This window comes from Larus michahellis, chromosome 1 (assembly GCF_964199755.1).
Source record: "Larus michahellis chromosome 1, bLarMic1.1, whole genome shotgun sequence".
NCBI classification, from domain to species: domain Eukaryota; kingdom Metazoa; phylum Chordata; class Aves; order Charadriiformes; family Laridae; genus Larus; species Larus michahellis.
The window spans coordinates 83405666-83418923 of NC_133896.1; the positions used below are offsets into that span (position 1 = coordinate 83405666).

Below are 13258 nucleotides of genomic sequence, written 5' to 3' on the forward strand. Positions count from 1 at the left end.
ATCACAGCTAAAAGTGGAGGGGACAACTCTTACCAACTAGAGAAGTGAGGCTGGAGGAACATTGTCCCAGTGACTGAGCAGAGTAAGCCAGTTAATCCACTAAAGACCACATTTTGCCTGAAACACAGTGGGCAATGGGTCTACGACAATAGGACTTCCTCCCTTGTTAGGGATTTCCTTGTAAGCAGTGTTTGCTCCTTAGTCCTGTGACTTTCTATCTCAGGGTTTAATGAACTTCATGTGGTTCCACAGTGACCCTGTGGAAGAGCTTTCCCCTTTCTGTCACCTCTGATGCACAGCAGCTCGGATCTGCTGCTGGCTGAAGCCTCCTAAATCCCACTAGGTCCAGTGGCTCCCAGGGAAGAGATATTTCCTTGGCTCTCCCCTTCAGTAGAGCCCGCCTGATCAAAGGCCAGCAGCTCTAATACGAAAATAAAAGGGCAGCCCTCCTCCAGGCTGCTCCATAACACATAACACAATGTGGAGTCCTGTCCCCCCACTCTCTGGTAAACTGAGTAGAAAGAAAGAGCCCCTCCAGCACAGCTTCCTTCTGAAATAATAGTTTAGATTCTGGTTTCTGCCATTGAGGTTATTCTGTCACAGCTATTATTAAATTGTTAAAGGAGAAATCACTGCCTGAGCATTCACACACCGTTCATGGTGTCGCACACACACACATTTACTCTTGGACGTGCTTCGTCCTTCTTCAGGCTCGGCGATAGGTTTCCTGCATCAGAGTCTCAGGCGTTATATTTTATAAAATAATGAATTTAATTGAAAGGTACAGCAGCAAGGACAGCGTGGGCTGCGTGCCTCCAAAGAGAGGGACCCCGAGCAAAGAAACCCCAGGCAATGATACTCTTGTGATCTATACACCCTCGCCTCACACGCCCTTCACACGCTGTCCACGCATCTTTTAGTCCAATGGTGCTTCTTGGTCTGGGGTCTTCTGACATCTAATTGGAGTCCTTTTCTGTGTCCAGGCAGGCAGACTCTTATCTTGTTGATTTGCAGTTTCAGCCAAGGCTTGGAGCCTCTGTACCTTCTGGTTCACATTCCTTGGGCATCTGCACTCGCTGGCAGAACATGGAGAACTGAAGAGTCCCAAACGTGGGAAAAACACTACCAAAACATCAGTGTGGTATCAAAACGCTTCTCATACTAAAAGACTAAACACGGCACTCTACCAGCTGGTGGGAAAACTACTAAGACAAATAACTCTATCACAGCCTAAAGCCTTCACCAAATTTAGCCACTCCTGTTAAGTAAAGCTAAGCAAACTGCTTAAATCACACCATGTTAACACCACACAACCCTAAGTAATTTATCCTAAGTAAAGCTTACTTATTTATGCTAAACAGCTCATATCCCTCAACAGCTCCTCCCTTTGTTTTCTTTAAGCATCCCTGCTAACATGCTAAACAAAGCTCGTGAAGCCTTTCCAGTTGCCCGATCATTCTCCCCAGTTTTACATATAAGATGATTATCAGCCACAACTACAACAGGGACAGACTTAATAAGATTACTGTCGGGAAGCCAGGTCCCTCTATTTTATGTAGATTTTTTCTTGTTCTCATTTTACTGCTGTTCCACCACTCTGGATCATCCATTCTCTGTAATGTCATACTTAGCTGTGCTGTAGCAGCCATCAACATCAACAGTACCGAGAGTAGAAAAACAATCCACTTCCTCCCTGTTGATTTTCAGGAAGCTGCCGTCTGTCGGCTGCTTGGGCTATCCACCGCTTGCTTGCCATGGGAATGGCGTATCCAATTTTCTTTCCCTAACACTTCAGCAGCAAAAGAAGAACACAATAAAACAGTGCATGGTCCCTCCCATTTGGGTTCCAATTTTGATTTGGGGGAATTTCTTACTTTGTTCTTTGGTGATTACAGGTCAGTGGGGAACTACAAGTATGTTTCAAAAGAGCCTTGATGAATGAGGGCAGTGAGAAGCATTGCTCATCTGAGGGACATCGAAATGTGCTTTTAAGTCAGAATGAGGGAGTTTTTCCATTATGATTCCATTATCACTACCCATAGCCACAACATTCTGAGAGAAATTCTATGATTAAGCAAAACCTTTTTTTTTTCCCAAAGAGAAAGCATGACACCTCTGTCACTTCACAGAGCTTTCTCCATCCAGCAGAGGAAGAAGAGAGCCATGAATGGCACCATTTTCAGTAGGAACGATTCTGCCTCAAAGGACACAGTAAGAACGATAATCCTTGGCGTCAGAAAAGCCCTAGGGTCTCATGAGCCACTGAAGCACATTGGAAGAGCTTTGGTGATATTCACTGTTTGCTGGTCACATATTTGCTCTACTGGTACCACCTGTTTCTGCTGTTGGCTCTAATATTTCTGTGCAGCAAAAACCTTCATGCATGATTTTCGACTTTGATCATTATCCAAGAAAAACAGGACAGTCCTCTGCTGTCATTCTCTGTAGCTCACCCTCATACTTCTCACCAGATTCTTCACCGATAACTGTGGGTTTGATTTGACTCTTTTCTGTCCAGTTGACGCTATTATGGTGACTCTGTTTTTCAGGCTTTGGTGGTCTCAGCTGCTCTTCATCTTATGCACTTCCTCAGCAGGGCTAAGTCTAAAGCTGATATACTTCCCTTGACCTACACAGGATTAGTGGTGATGTTATGCGCAGAGCTGTGGTGTAGGATCATTTCCCTTTTGGTGAATCACATTTTAACCTCACACGGTCTGGTATCCTGCGTGGTTTTTTAACAGAGTAAGGTTTATACACACACACATTTGACTTTGTCCTGTCAATCATATCCACATGGCAATGAGCATGGTTGCACTTTTCTAGAGGACCCAAATTAGAAGTATGTGTTAACCTTCACTTGTGGCTGCAGGGAAGACCAGTGCATGGCAAGGCTTTGAAGTGTCTCCTTGAGCACAGGCAGGGCTGAGAATGTATGGGTGTATAGGCATGTGTCTGTGAGAGATAGGATCTGTTTGTGATCACCCCTATCACCGAGGTTGGACTCCTATCATCTAACAGGGGCTGCCTGAAACTCAGGCGTCTGGCATGAGAAAGTCACCCAGACTCCTAATGTGTGGAAATGCAGGTTCCTCTAGAGGGGGATTCATGCAGTCTCCGACACCCACCTGGGGAAAGAACATGCTAAGCTTGGCAAGGTGTCTAGAGGGAGCCTGTGAGACCCTTTGACTAGATTTTTAGACGGCTAAAGATAAAGGAGAGAAATCCCATCTGCCGTTCCTGCAGGAAGTTGGGGATGACCTGCCTGCCTGGAACTATTGGGTTCAGTTCTCCTTCTGCTCTTCTAAAAGATTTGCAGCTTTCTCACACATATTTTGTGTTGTTGAGGATCCATCACAAGATGCAGTTTCTACTTTTTCATGTCCAATGACAGTACAGAAATAGTCAGTAAAGTCTCCTTCTATATTAAACCTGAAAAGGGAGAGAAAGGCAGATTTAGTTGCCTTCCTAACTTATCTGGATGCAATGCAGTCACTATCACTTCCATGAAAGACACTGTGGCACCTGGCCTTGCTGCTAAATTATATTATTGTCATAATATGTGGGATTAGAAGCTGCCTTGTTGGAGTCTCCCTCCCATTCTTTAATTTTCTTCCCCAGACCTCAACAAAAGTGCATGGGCTAGGCTTTCCCTCCAGAGACCTGCCCTTCTTTGGTAGCCTCCGTTCCGTGGTGCTGACATCACACTGTCTCTTGTCCCTCCATCCCATATCCTTTCTTTCCCCACTGAACTCCATCTAGTCAGATTCCTACAGCTGTATCCTCTCTTGCCATCCCGCTGTGACCTGCCTGTGGTCCCACTGGTGACTTGCAGGCTCCCTGTCACAGGAGACGTGCTGAAGCACCTGAACCTCAAGGAATCAGGTTGTTACAAATTTATTTTATTTTTTACTGTTTCCAGGTGTTACCTCACAGTGACTTGCTGGAATAAGCTTACATGTCTGTGCTATGTTCCATGTTGTTAATCCACTTCCACTTCTTCTCACTCTCAGAGTATGTGAGACCAAGAAAGTAGTAATAATTTTCTGATTGAAACATAAGATAAATCTGGAAAGGAAATGAACAATGGGAATACATTGAAATTACGTTTTCTTCACCAGAGGTACACAGAAAGCTTAGTGCAAAATCCCCAGCTTTCTGTGGAAAGTACAGTGTGCATCCAGCCACACCATCTCTTTCCACAGCGTCAGAGGCTGAATTTTTCCATTTTTATTTGATCTCATCCCTCTTCCTGGGGCTTCTTAAGAATAGATTAAATAGAAAAATTACACAACTGTGATACCAATAAAGCTATACATTGTAATTCACCAGGCGTGACTTGATACCTGGAGACACTGTTCTATTCTGATTGTGATGGGAAAGCCCTTTCCGTTTTTGTCAAAGCAATGGATCTCACAAAGAAGTGTCTGTTCGACTTGCTTGGTCTTGGTTTGTGTGCTAAATCTCTTGAAAACATAAGTTAGCTGGGCAGACACTTTGCTCTTCCCACGGGAGCATGCTTGCAGAGAGAAGCTTCTGGATGGAGGACTTCAACCACCAAGATGCGTCTTACTGTGAAGGTGTTTGGTACCATCCAGAGGGGCCTGGTGTATAGGGGGCTAGCAGTAGATTATGGACCCGCAGAGACATCTAACATGAGAAGACACAAGTGTAACCCGTCAGCCCTTTGGCATACAGGTCAGGCAACCCTAGAAGCAGCCCCCTGAGTTCAGATCTCACCAGTTCATCCTTGGTGTCAATGACCACCAGGTCTGAATTCATGTCAGTACATTCTTTACGGGAGGCATTCCAGTCTTTGATTTCCTGAATTTGAGAGAAGAAGTAGCATTTTTCCCCATGTTTTTCCCAGTTTCGGGGGCAGCCTGCAGGAGGGAAGAACAGGTGTGGAAAAATCCATGTTCACCAGAGGGATCGTTATATTCATGTCTGTTCACGTACCCATGGGCTCTTCTGCACTAGCATGAGAGAGTAATCAGTTGTTCCCTCTGAAACAGTAACGCAGTGCTGCCCAAGCACTACTTTTAAGGAAGGTGAAAATGCGAAATGTCTCTGGCCTTGAGAGCTTGTCCTGTGACTGTACGGGATAAGGTTATTTATTCCTGAGATGTCAGATTGTTTCTTTGTTTGTTTTTCTTCTGAACAAAATCTAGTCACCTTCCCCCTACTCCTCCCCTTAAAAGGCAATCCATCAGGCTTCTGGACACTGTCTTTTGAATGACAGAGGATTACCTACCTAGTGCCACTTTAGAGTTGTTGGAGAATGGTTTTGAGTCAGCTGGGCTGCTTGCAGTTGGACAGCCTGGAAAGAAGAGTAGAATTTCTGCTTTGAATGTCTGACCATTTTGCCACACACGGTCATAGCTCTTCTGGACCTCCTTGACCCCCACCATCACCCCACACAGAATGCCTACTCCTCTCATTGTTTCCCCCTCTATTGAAAAAACTCCAAAACTGTAGTACCATACAGTAGTAACAGTACTTATGCGTAATTTACTGGAGAAGCTCATGTGATTTTTATGTATTTTTCATGTCTTCTCAGGGCTTTGGTTTTATCAGCTTAGAAACTCCCTCAACTCCTGTTGAAAGCATGGCGTTCAGGGATCACTCATAGTTAAGCTAAAGGAGGATGATGTTGTTCCAGCTGGCTCTTTGTAGCAGAAAGAAAATCTTTACATTCTCCCAGCTTCTCTGCTAGGGAAACCTCAGCTTTAAAGACACAAGTGCCCATGCCATGAATGGGTCTTCTTAGTTCACCTGACTGTGAGTTACTAAACTGTCTATAACAAAGTGTAAGGAGGCATTTTTGAGGTTATTTGGAGCTGAACAATGAATGACGAATAATAACAGTACAGAAACATTAAACTAAAAGTTATAGAGGTAGAATTCTTATACTTGAAAGAACCACTGATAAATTCCTTATAAAGAAGAATGTATAAAATGAGAAAAAGATTGAATTAAAGAAAGATCTGAGAAAGTTGTACCAGAACAGCATGGAGCATGAAAGAACTGATGTCTCTGCAGACTTCATACTAGAGGCAAAGTGTAAAAGAAGCAGAATATGAAAGGAAGAACTTTGTTTACAAGCAGTAAGCTCAAAATTAAGATGTGGGAAAAGAAGCGAAAGGAAGATCGAACCTGATCTTCTCCTACAGTGGGTGTTTCTTCATTCTCCCAGTCCCTGCCTTTGCCTCCTGCTACTTGGACGTTGTGGTTAGAGCACCTGCTGGTGAAGACTGAGGCAAAAAAGTTGTTGAGTACCTCAGCCTCCTCCATATCCCCGGGTAACCAGGTCTCCTGTTTCCTTCTGGAGAGGGCTGACATTTTTCCTAGTCTTCCTTTTGTCACCGATTTACCTGTAGAAGCTTTTCTTGCTGCCCTTGAATTCCCTGTCCAGATTTAATTCTATCTGGGCTTTAGCTTTCTTAGCCTGATCCCTGGCTGCTCAGACAATTTCTCTGTATTCCTCCCAGGCTGCCTGTCCTTGCTTCCACCCTCTGGTTCACTGAGGCAGTACTGAAAACAACAAAGTACCTGTAACTGAAGCAGCCCTGAATCAAAGTCTAATGACTCCTCATTCAACTCCGGATTTAAAGCTCTATTAAACGCTGGTAATTTCACCTTGTTATGTTGTGCTGGCTTAGGTTTTGGGGTTTTTTTCAATTTTTCCCTTCCTGCAGTGTTTTACATTTATAAAGGCCAGAGCACTATCAGACATCTGTCCTTTATCCTCTGCCCTGAGAAAGAAAAAACCATTGACTTCCCCCAACCATGGAATTTTTAATATTATAAAGGTTTCAGCAAAGGTGTGATTGACTGTGGAAGCCTCTTAAGCTTGCTCAACTAGCAAAGGATGAAAAGAAACAAGCAACCACGCATGAAATTTAAAAATGATTCCTTGAAAATATTCAAAGGCAAGTACCACATGGCTCTCTGAAAATTTGTTGGTCTTTTTTCCAATGGAGATGAGAATGCTTTCTTGCTAAAGAAAACTTTATATCTTTTTATGTAGTTGAAAGATTCTTATGGACTCAGTGATATACATGGAGAGAGACCTAGTACTCGGCTTTCATTCGAGTAAAGTGCAAACAACTTCCTTTAAGTTGTGACTTAGCTACCTCTACCTCTTTGCTAAGCTACCTGTTAGCTACTTGAACTTTTATTAATATTTGGTGAAAGATTTTTGGTGTTATGGATATCTTGATGACAAGATAGAAGACCATGGCCTTGAAATATTCTCACGGATAACAATCATAATACTAATAGACATTGTCTAACCTTGACTTGTTTCTTCAAAACATTTGTATAATAAATTACTGTTAGAACATTGGTACAGTTACTACATTTTTAGCAGGACTTACACATGAGTATCCGACACACTGCTAAGACGAGTAGGAGAATTATCACAGCAACAAATACAGCAACACGTGTTCTGGGGGAACAGCTTTTACCTACAGATAGACAGAAAAAATCAAGATTAGGGCAACACCTGGAAAAGGAACTCTTCATCTTCATTCACAGATGCCCTTTCCGTGCTCACACTTAGAGTTTTAATATCTCCTAGGATGAAGACTCTACAACCTCAGCTGTAGGAAGTATCCAGAAGGAAAAAGAACAAAAATCAGGGATGTTTTGTCTGCTGCATGCTTTTATAAATCCATGATTCGCCTCTGCTTTCAATGGTGCATGCAGGTCTACTACTCCTATTTCAAAAAGCATATAGAAAAAGGTTCAGAGAGGGGAAGCAGTAAATGATGGTGTAGACTAGGCTCCTGCAGTATGGAAAAGAGATGAGAAGAAGAAGCTATGTCAGAGTTATATAAAATCCTGCCTGTCATGGAGACCTTGGGTAGAGTTTGGCTGCTTATTGTCTCTTTCAGGGACTATCAGCTGAAACTAATAGGAGGCCATTTCAGAATTAAAAAATGCAGCTGGTTCTCTGTGTGATGTTGAAAAGAACTGTGGATCCCCTCATCAAAGGATGTTATAGAAGTCAGGGCTGTGTATAGAACCAAGGGGAGATTGGGCAAGTTTGTAGAAGAGAAATCCACTGAGGGTATGTAAGTAGAAACACATCTGTCTCAGGAAGTCCCTGAGTAGATGCGTGCATGTGGAAGTGTTACAGGAAGGTATCATATGTGCCTGCCCTCTTCTTATTCATCTCTCATTTTTCACTTATGCCTACTGTTGGAGACAGGAGGCTGGGCTAGGTGGTTTCTTGTCTGTCCCAAAATAGCCATGTGTTCCTTTACCTGTGAACCCAGCGAGTATTTAGCCAGGTATAACATAACATGTCAATTGCCCCCTGCTTTGGCTATGCAAATCAGGTAACTGTATTTTCCTGTCTGCCATACAGCCTTATATCACTGCATTTTTGGAAAATAAGGAAAAATAAGGAATGGCCTCCTCTCCTCTCATTGTTTACGTTCATATCAATTTAGCAGACAGCTAAAAATTCACCGGATGATGTGTAGCTAGCAGGAGCATTTGTATCCAGGGATTGCACTTTCACTTCTGCATATGTAGAACCTTAAAGCAGGCAAAAACAACAGAGAGCAGAGGAAGTTGAGAAACAACTTAAATGGAACAAAGGTGACTGAAATGATGAGAAATGCTAAACACATGACAGCAACTGATTTATAGGACTGTGTTTAACTATGCCTGAATAATATTTTTGTCCATTGCAGTCACACCTTGCTACAGGACTCGCTAAAAGCAGAAACAGATCTGGTTTATCTTCTGTGCAGACAATAGCAGAGGAGACACAGGCACATGCACAGGCATTTTAAATCCAAACAGAAGTGGAGAAAGAAGGTTGTCTGCTTACCTTATTAAATTCACATCCACATGTGAGTGGTGAGAATGGCTACAACATCAAAGCAAACCTGAAAACTGCAGATCATGCTAAACTTGAAGGTGGTAACTAGTTGATGATAAGATGGTGAGAAAAGTGAAAATTATTCTAACATCTGCAGATAACAGATGGCAGAAAGCACGTGGGGAAGTAATCTGGGGAAGTCATGAAGTAATCACTTGAAAGTGGTGGTAGAAACACTGTTTTCTGGAGCATTAGAAATCCTAATTAGAGATAGCATCCAGCCATCTGAAAATAGATGCAAAAGACAAGCACAGGATGGCAAGAAATAGAAACTACTATTTCCGTCAAAGACATAGTAAATTTTACAAGAAGGGAAGAAAAAGGACAATGAAACACAAAGTGTATAAAGTCTGTTATTTTAAGATGTAATTTTATGCAGATGTAGCAAAACCAGTGTGAATGTTTATGCAATAATTCTTAGTGCATTAAAGAAAGATAAATTTTAAGTTAGAATTTTGCAAAGTCATTTATACTGAATCAAACTAGATCTGTCCATGAAACATTTTATGCATGATTTATTAAACAAGTAGTTTGTACAGACAAAGCCACGAGGTAAAATACCCAAAACAATGCCTACTATGTTCAGCTAGCAGAAACAGGCTACGTGCAAGACGGCTTCAAACAACAGAAACATTAAGCACTCAATATCCTGATCGGTTTGCAGCTGGAATTGGAGTCTGCTGCATGAGAACATGCCGGGTTCAGGATAAAATGACTGTGGAACAGTCTCCTAAATTGCTAGAAACTATTCGTAATGTCACACAAGAAACTCTCCCTCACACTTGCAACTTAACAAATGAAAAGTAGACCTTGTAACAATTCCCTTTTTTTTTGGCAGAAAACCTATATGGACACGCCACCTGCGCATTTTTCACAGCACTGGCCCCGGCATTTCCTTTGTCCTCTCTGGGGCTTTGGTGGTCCATGCGTAAAGGAATATGGAATATTAGTGGTTCAGTTTAAATAAAACTAATTGCTTAGAGTTAATTGCTTAGTGGTAGGCCTCGTTGGCATACTACTTATATAGAATTGACTTAGCAGAGGTAGCTAAAGTTCCTGAAGCCCTGGGCAGCAAGCTGCGAACTTTCATCTTGATAAGTTAAAGTTGTTTTGAACTTGTACTTAGTTACATAAAGCAAGGCCCTGAGACCGGTACAAACCAGGAGATAAGGAAGCTACTACCATCTGCAGAGGCTGCAAACCTACAAGATAAGAACAGTTAACGGCCTGCCCAGAGGCAGACAAAGAATCTAATGAGGAATAAGAAGACCCCAGACCATAAATTACCATTGGACCAAGGGGTGCACGCAAGTCACGTGAAGAGTGCGTGAAGGGCAGATGCATAGAGAGATTGTAAGGGTGTAATTGCTCAGGAATGTCTTTGTTCTGGGGCCCTCTCCGCAGGCACCCAGCTCGAGCGGTCCTTGCTGCTGTACTACTCAAATAAATTCTCTGGGGGAGGGAATTATTGCCTGAGACACTGCTATGGGAAACCTAGGGTGGAGAAAAACTTTTTTAACACACGACACTCACTCAAAAGATGTGGGAGGGAGGCTGAAGAGCACAAAGAAAGCTCAGTGCAGACTGAGCGACCTACCTTGGACATCAGTGACCTTCTGCAGCCTGGGCCTGGTTGGTTCGGTCACGTTCAAGTCAGCGTAAATGCGATTTTCTGACATTCTTGCTCCCCCTTCTTGTTTCCTCTCACTGCTGTTTTTAAAATGGTACTCTGGACCAACAACTCATAGCTCCCGCCCCTCTCTAACCTTCAGGAGGAAGTTCTTCGCTCTTTCTTTCATTCGGAAACCCATAATGACAAAAGAAGACTACTAATTGATCTTTTGATAGTAGCATGTTAAATGTAAGGTGGTGGCCTTGATGTGGTCACCTTCATCGGGAAGTGGTTCTGGCATTAGTAGTATTTTGAGTTTCAAATCTTGACACCCAGCCCCGCCCTTCCTCCCTTTGTATTTGGAAAGGACAAGTTTTGTTACATGAAATGGAAAGGGGAAGAAACATAGAGAGCTTCAGAAGTCAGCACCAGGAAGCAGAGTGAAGCTCTCAGGGTGGACCCATGGCACATCGTGGGAAGAGCCCTGCGGAGTCCAGAGGCAGCGCTCTCAAAAGCAGACATCTGAAAGCAGGACACATTTGCCCCGATCCATAGAGAAAGGTACGGAATGCTGCTGAAACAGGACCCTGCCGCTCTTTGGGGCTCTGTTATGTGCCTGTAGCTCTTCTAAAGCCGAACTGAGCTGGCGTGTTGAGTCCTGAGGAATGTGGGTTTTGTGCGGCTCAGAAACATGCTCTTCCCCTCGGTAGGTAACTTCTAATGGCCAATGGGGATTCATGAAGTGGGATTGCTCCCGTTTGTTTTGGGAAGGGCCAAGGGTGCCTAATGTGCAAAGGCAGCAAGTAGAATGGGTTAGCAATTAGTCAGGTTAGTAGTTAGTTTAGGTTTTAAACAAGACAACCCCTAGGCTACCCAGCTTTTGAATTGGCGCATGACTAATGCTTTCATAGAGCAGGAGGTGGCAGCTAGGTGGACACTGCGCTGTGAATCATTGTTAGAGGAAACGTCCTAGCTCATAGCAGCATTTGCCAATTGAAAATGCCAGGTTTAGCTTTTTGCTGATGGCAGATGTAATCTGGCTGCCATGGAAGCCCGATCACCCAGCCTGATGTGCCCGTCGACAGCAGCTCAATATGTGTCAGCAGTGTGCCCTGGCAGCCAAGAGGGCAAATTGCATCCTGGCGTGCATCAAACACAGCATAACCAGCCGGTCAAAGGAGGTGGTCATCCCGCTGTGTTCAGAGATGGTGCAGCCTCACCTTGAATACAGTGCGCGGTTCTGGGCCGGTGTGGTTTAACCCCAGCTGTCAACTAAGCACCACACAGACACTGCCTCCCGCCCTCCCGCAGTGGCCTGGGGGAGAGAACTGGGAGAGTAAAAGTGAGAAACCGCGTGGGTTGAGACAAAGACAGTTTGACAGGTAAAGCAAAAGTCATGCACGCAAGCAAAGCAAACCAAGGAATTCACTCACTGCGTCACATTGTCAGGCAGGTGTTCAGCCAGCTCTGTGAAAGCAGGGCTCCTTCACGTAGTATGGTTGTTTGGGAAGACAAAGCGCCATCACTCCCAACGTATCCCCATTCCTTCTTTGTTTCTTTTTTGACATTAGGAAGCATTTATTCACCAAGAGGGTGGTAAGACACTAGAAAAGGCTTCCTAGAGAGATAGATGATGCCCCACGCCTGACAGTGTTTAAGAGGCATTTGGACAATGGCCTTCACAACATGCTTTAACTTTTGGTCAGCCCTGAAGTGGTCAGGCAGTTGGACTAGACGATCGTTCCTTCCAACTGAAACTATTCTATTCTGTTCTGTTCTATTCTATTCTATTGTAAAGCCTCTCGCCCTAACTAAATACAAGGGAGGATGAATGTGTGACTCAGTACTACCAGCCTTGCTGTGACTTGAGATGGAATGTGATATATCCCCATAGGAATTTGAAGGTATATCCCCATAGGAATTTGAAGGAGAAAATTGTTTAGTGACAATGAAGATCATGTTACTAAGCACAGCACTGTGACCTCAGTAATGTAAGTTTTATTTGGGACATGGCTCTTGGTGTCTGGATGATTCTCTTGGAATCTCATGGATTCTTTTCATGAGCTTGCCTTCAAGGCAAATATTATTTTTTTTCTGTCTGTGCTTCAATTTTAGCCAAGTTAATTACTAGCTAATAAATGTTCATCATCCCAGTGAGGGAGGAATCCACACTGTGTGGTTAGTTACCCTCCTAATCACTCCATTCTGTGATGCTTGCTTATAATGTCTGAGGGCGTTTTTATCTGGTGTACTAATTATTGTCAAAATAAGCAGAGACTCTGCCTTGGGAATGTGGGGAGAGAAATTGTTGAGAAGTACCAGCATGGAATTTGAGACTTAGAAGAGTCGGTACGATGACAAAGAACATAACTATCATCAGATTTGCTCTTCTAATTCTCATGTACACATTGGGGGAAAAGTAGAAGAAAAGAGAACAGCAAATGTTTCGGCTTTTGTAAAACTGGAATTCATAGATTTGCTATATAACAGAGCATAAGGTCTATTTTTCAGCAAACACCAAGTCATTGCTTCATTACTACCTGGCAATCAGCAGGTGAATCCCCTGCCATTCAGTCACTGATGGCTACAGCAGGATTCGTTTAAGAATCAGTCACATTATTTAATAACTAAGGAGCTAAGGAGCCTAGTTTCCTATATTGACCTAAGTAGAAGGAGTATGTAGATACCCTGCTAACAGGCGGTAATTACAGAGACTTCTTCATTGGGCCAGCGGTCTGTTCTGGTATTCT

The 13258-nt window shown here is 43.3% G+C and overlaps 1 protein-coding gene across 2 annotated transcripts; it reads right to left on the reverse strand.

The window, feature by feature from the left end:
* Positions 1-747: 747 nt before the first annotated feature.
* On the reverse strand, positions 748-10880 carry LOC141744014 (killer cell lectin-like receptor subfamily B member 1B allele B). Of its 2 annotated transcripts, none has more exons than XM_074589200.1 (6): positions 10494-10645; positions 7380-7469; positions 5255-5320; positions 4741-4883; positions 3959-4068; positions 748-3432 (listed from the first exon to the last, which is right to left on the reverse strand). In XM_074589200.1, the coding sequence occupies exons 1-6, from the start codon at positions 10573-10575 to the stop codon at positions 3285-3287; spliced, it is 639 nt and encodes a 212-aa protein (XP_074445301.1). In that variant the 5' UTR covers positions 10576-10645; the 3' UTR covers positions 748-3284. The 2 variants fall into 2 exon arrangements, with proteins under 2 accessions (XP_074445301.1, XP_074445292.1); XM_074589191.1 differs by lacking the exon at positions 10494-10645 and adding an exon at positions 10663-10880 and having other exon boundaries at positions 3158-3432.
* Between the last annotated feature and the right edge of the window lie 2378 nt (positions 10881-13258).

What these genes read in the sequence shown, in the direction of transcription:
- LOC141744014 (XM_074589191.1), bottom strand. Translation starts at nt 10,750, where the DNA reads ATGCTACTATCAAAAGATCAATTAGTAGTCTTCTTTTGTCATTATGGG. An exon ending in CAACTCTAAAGTGGCACTAG is followed by an intron (nt 4,884 to 5,254) that starts GTAGGTAATCCT and finishes TCCCTCCTGCAG; the next exon opens with GCTGCCCCCGAAACTGGGAA. An exon ending in ATGGAACATAGCACAGACAT is followed by an intron (nt 3,433 to 3,958) that starts GTAAGCTTATTC and finishes CTCCCTTTTCAG; the next exon opens with GTTTAATATAGAAGGAGACT.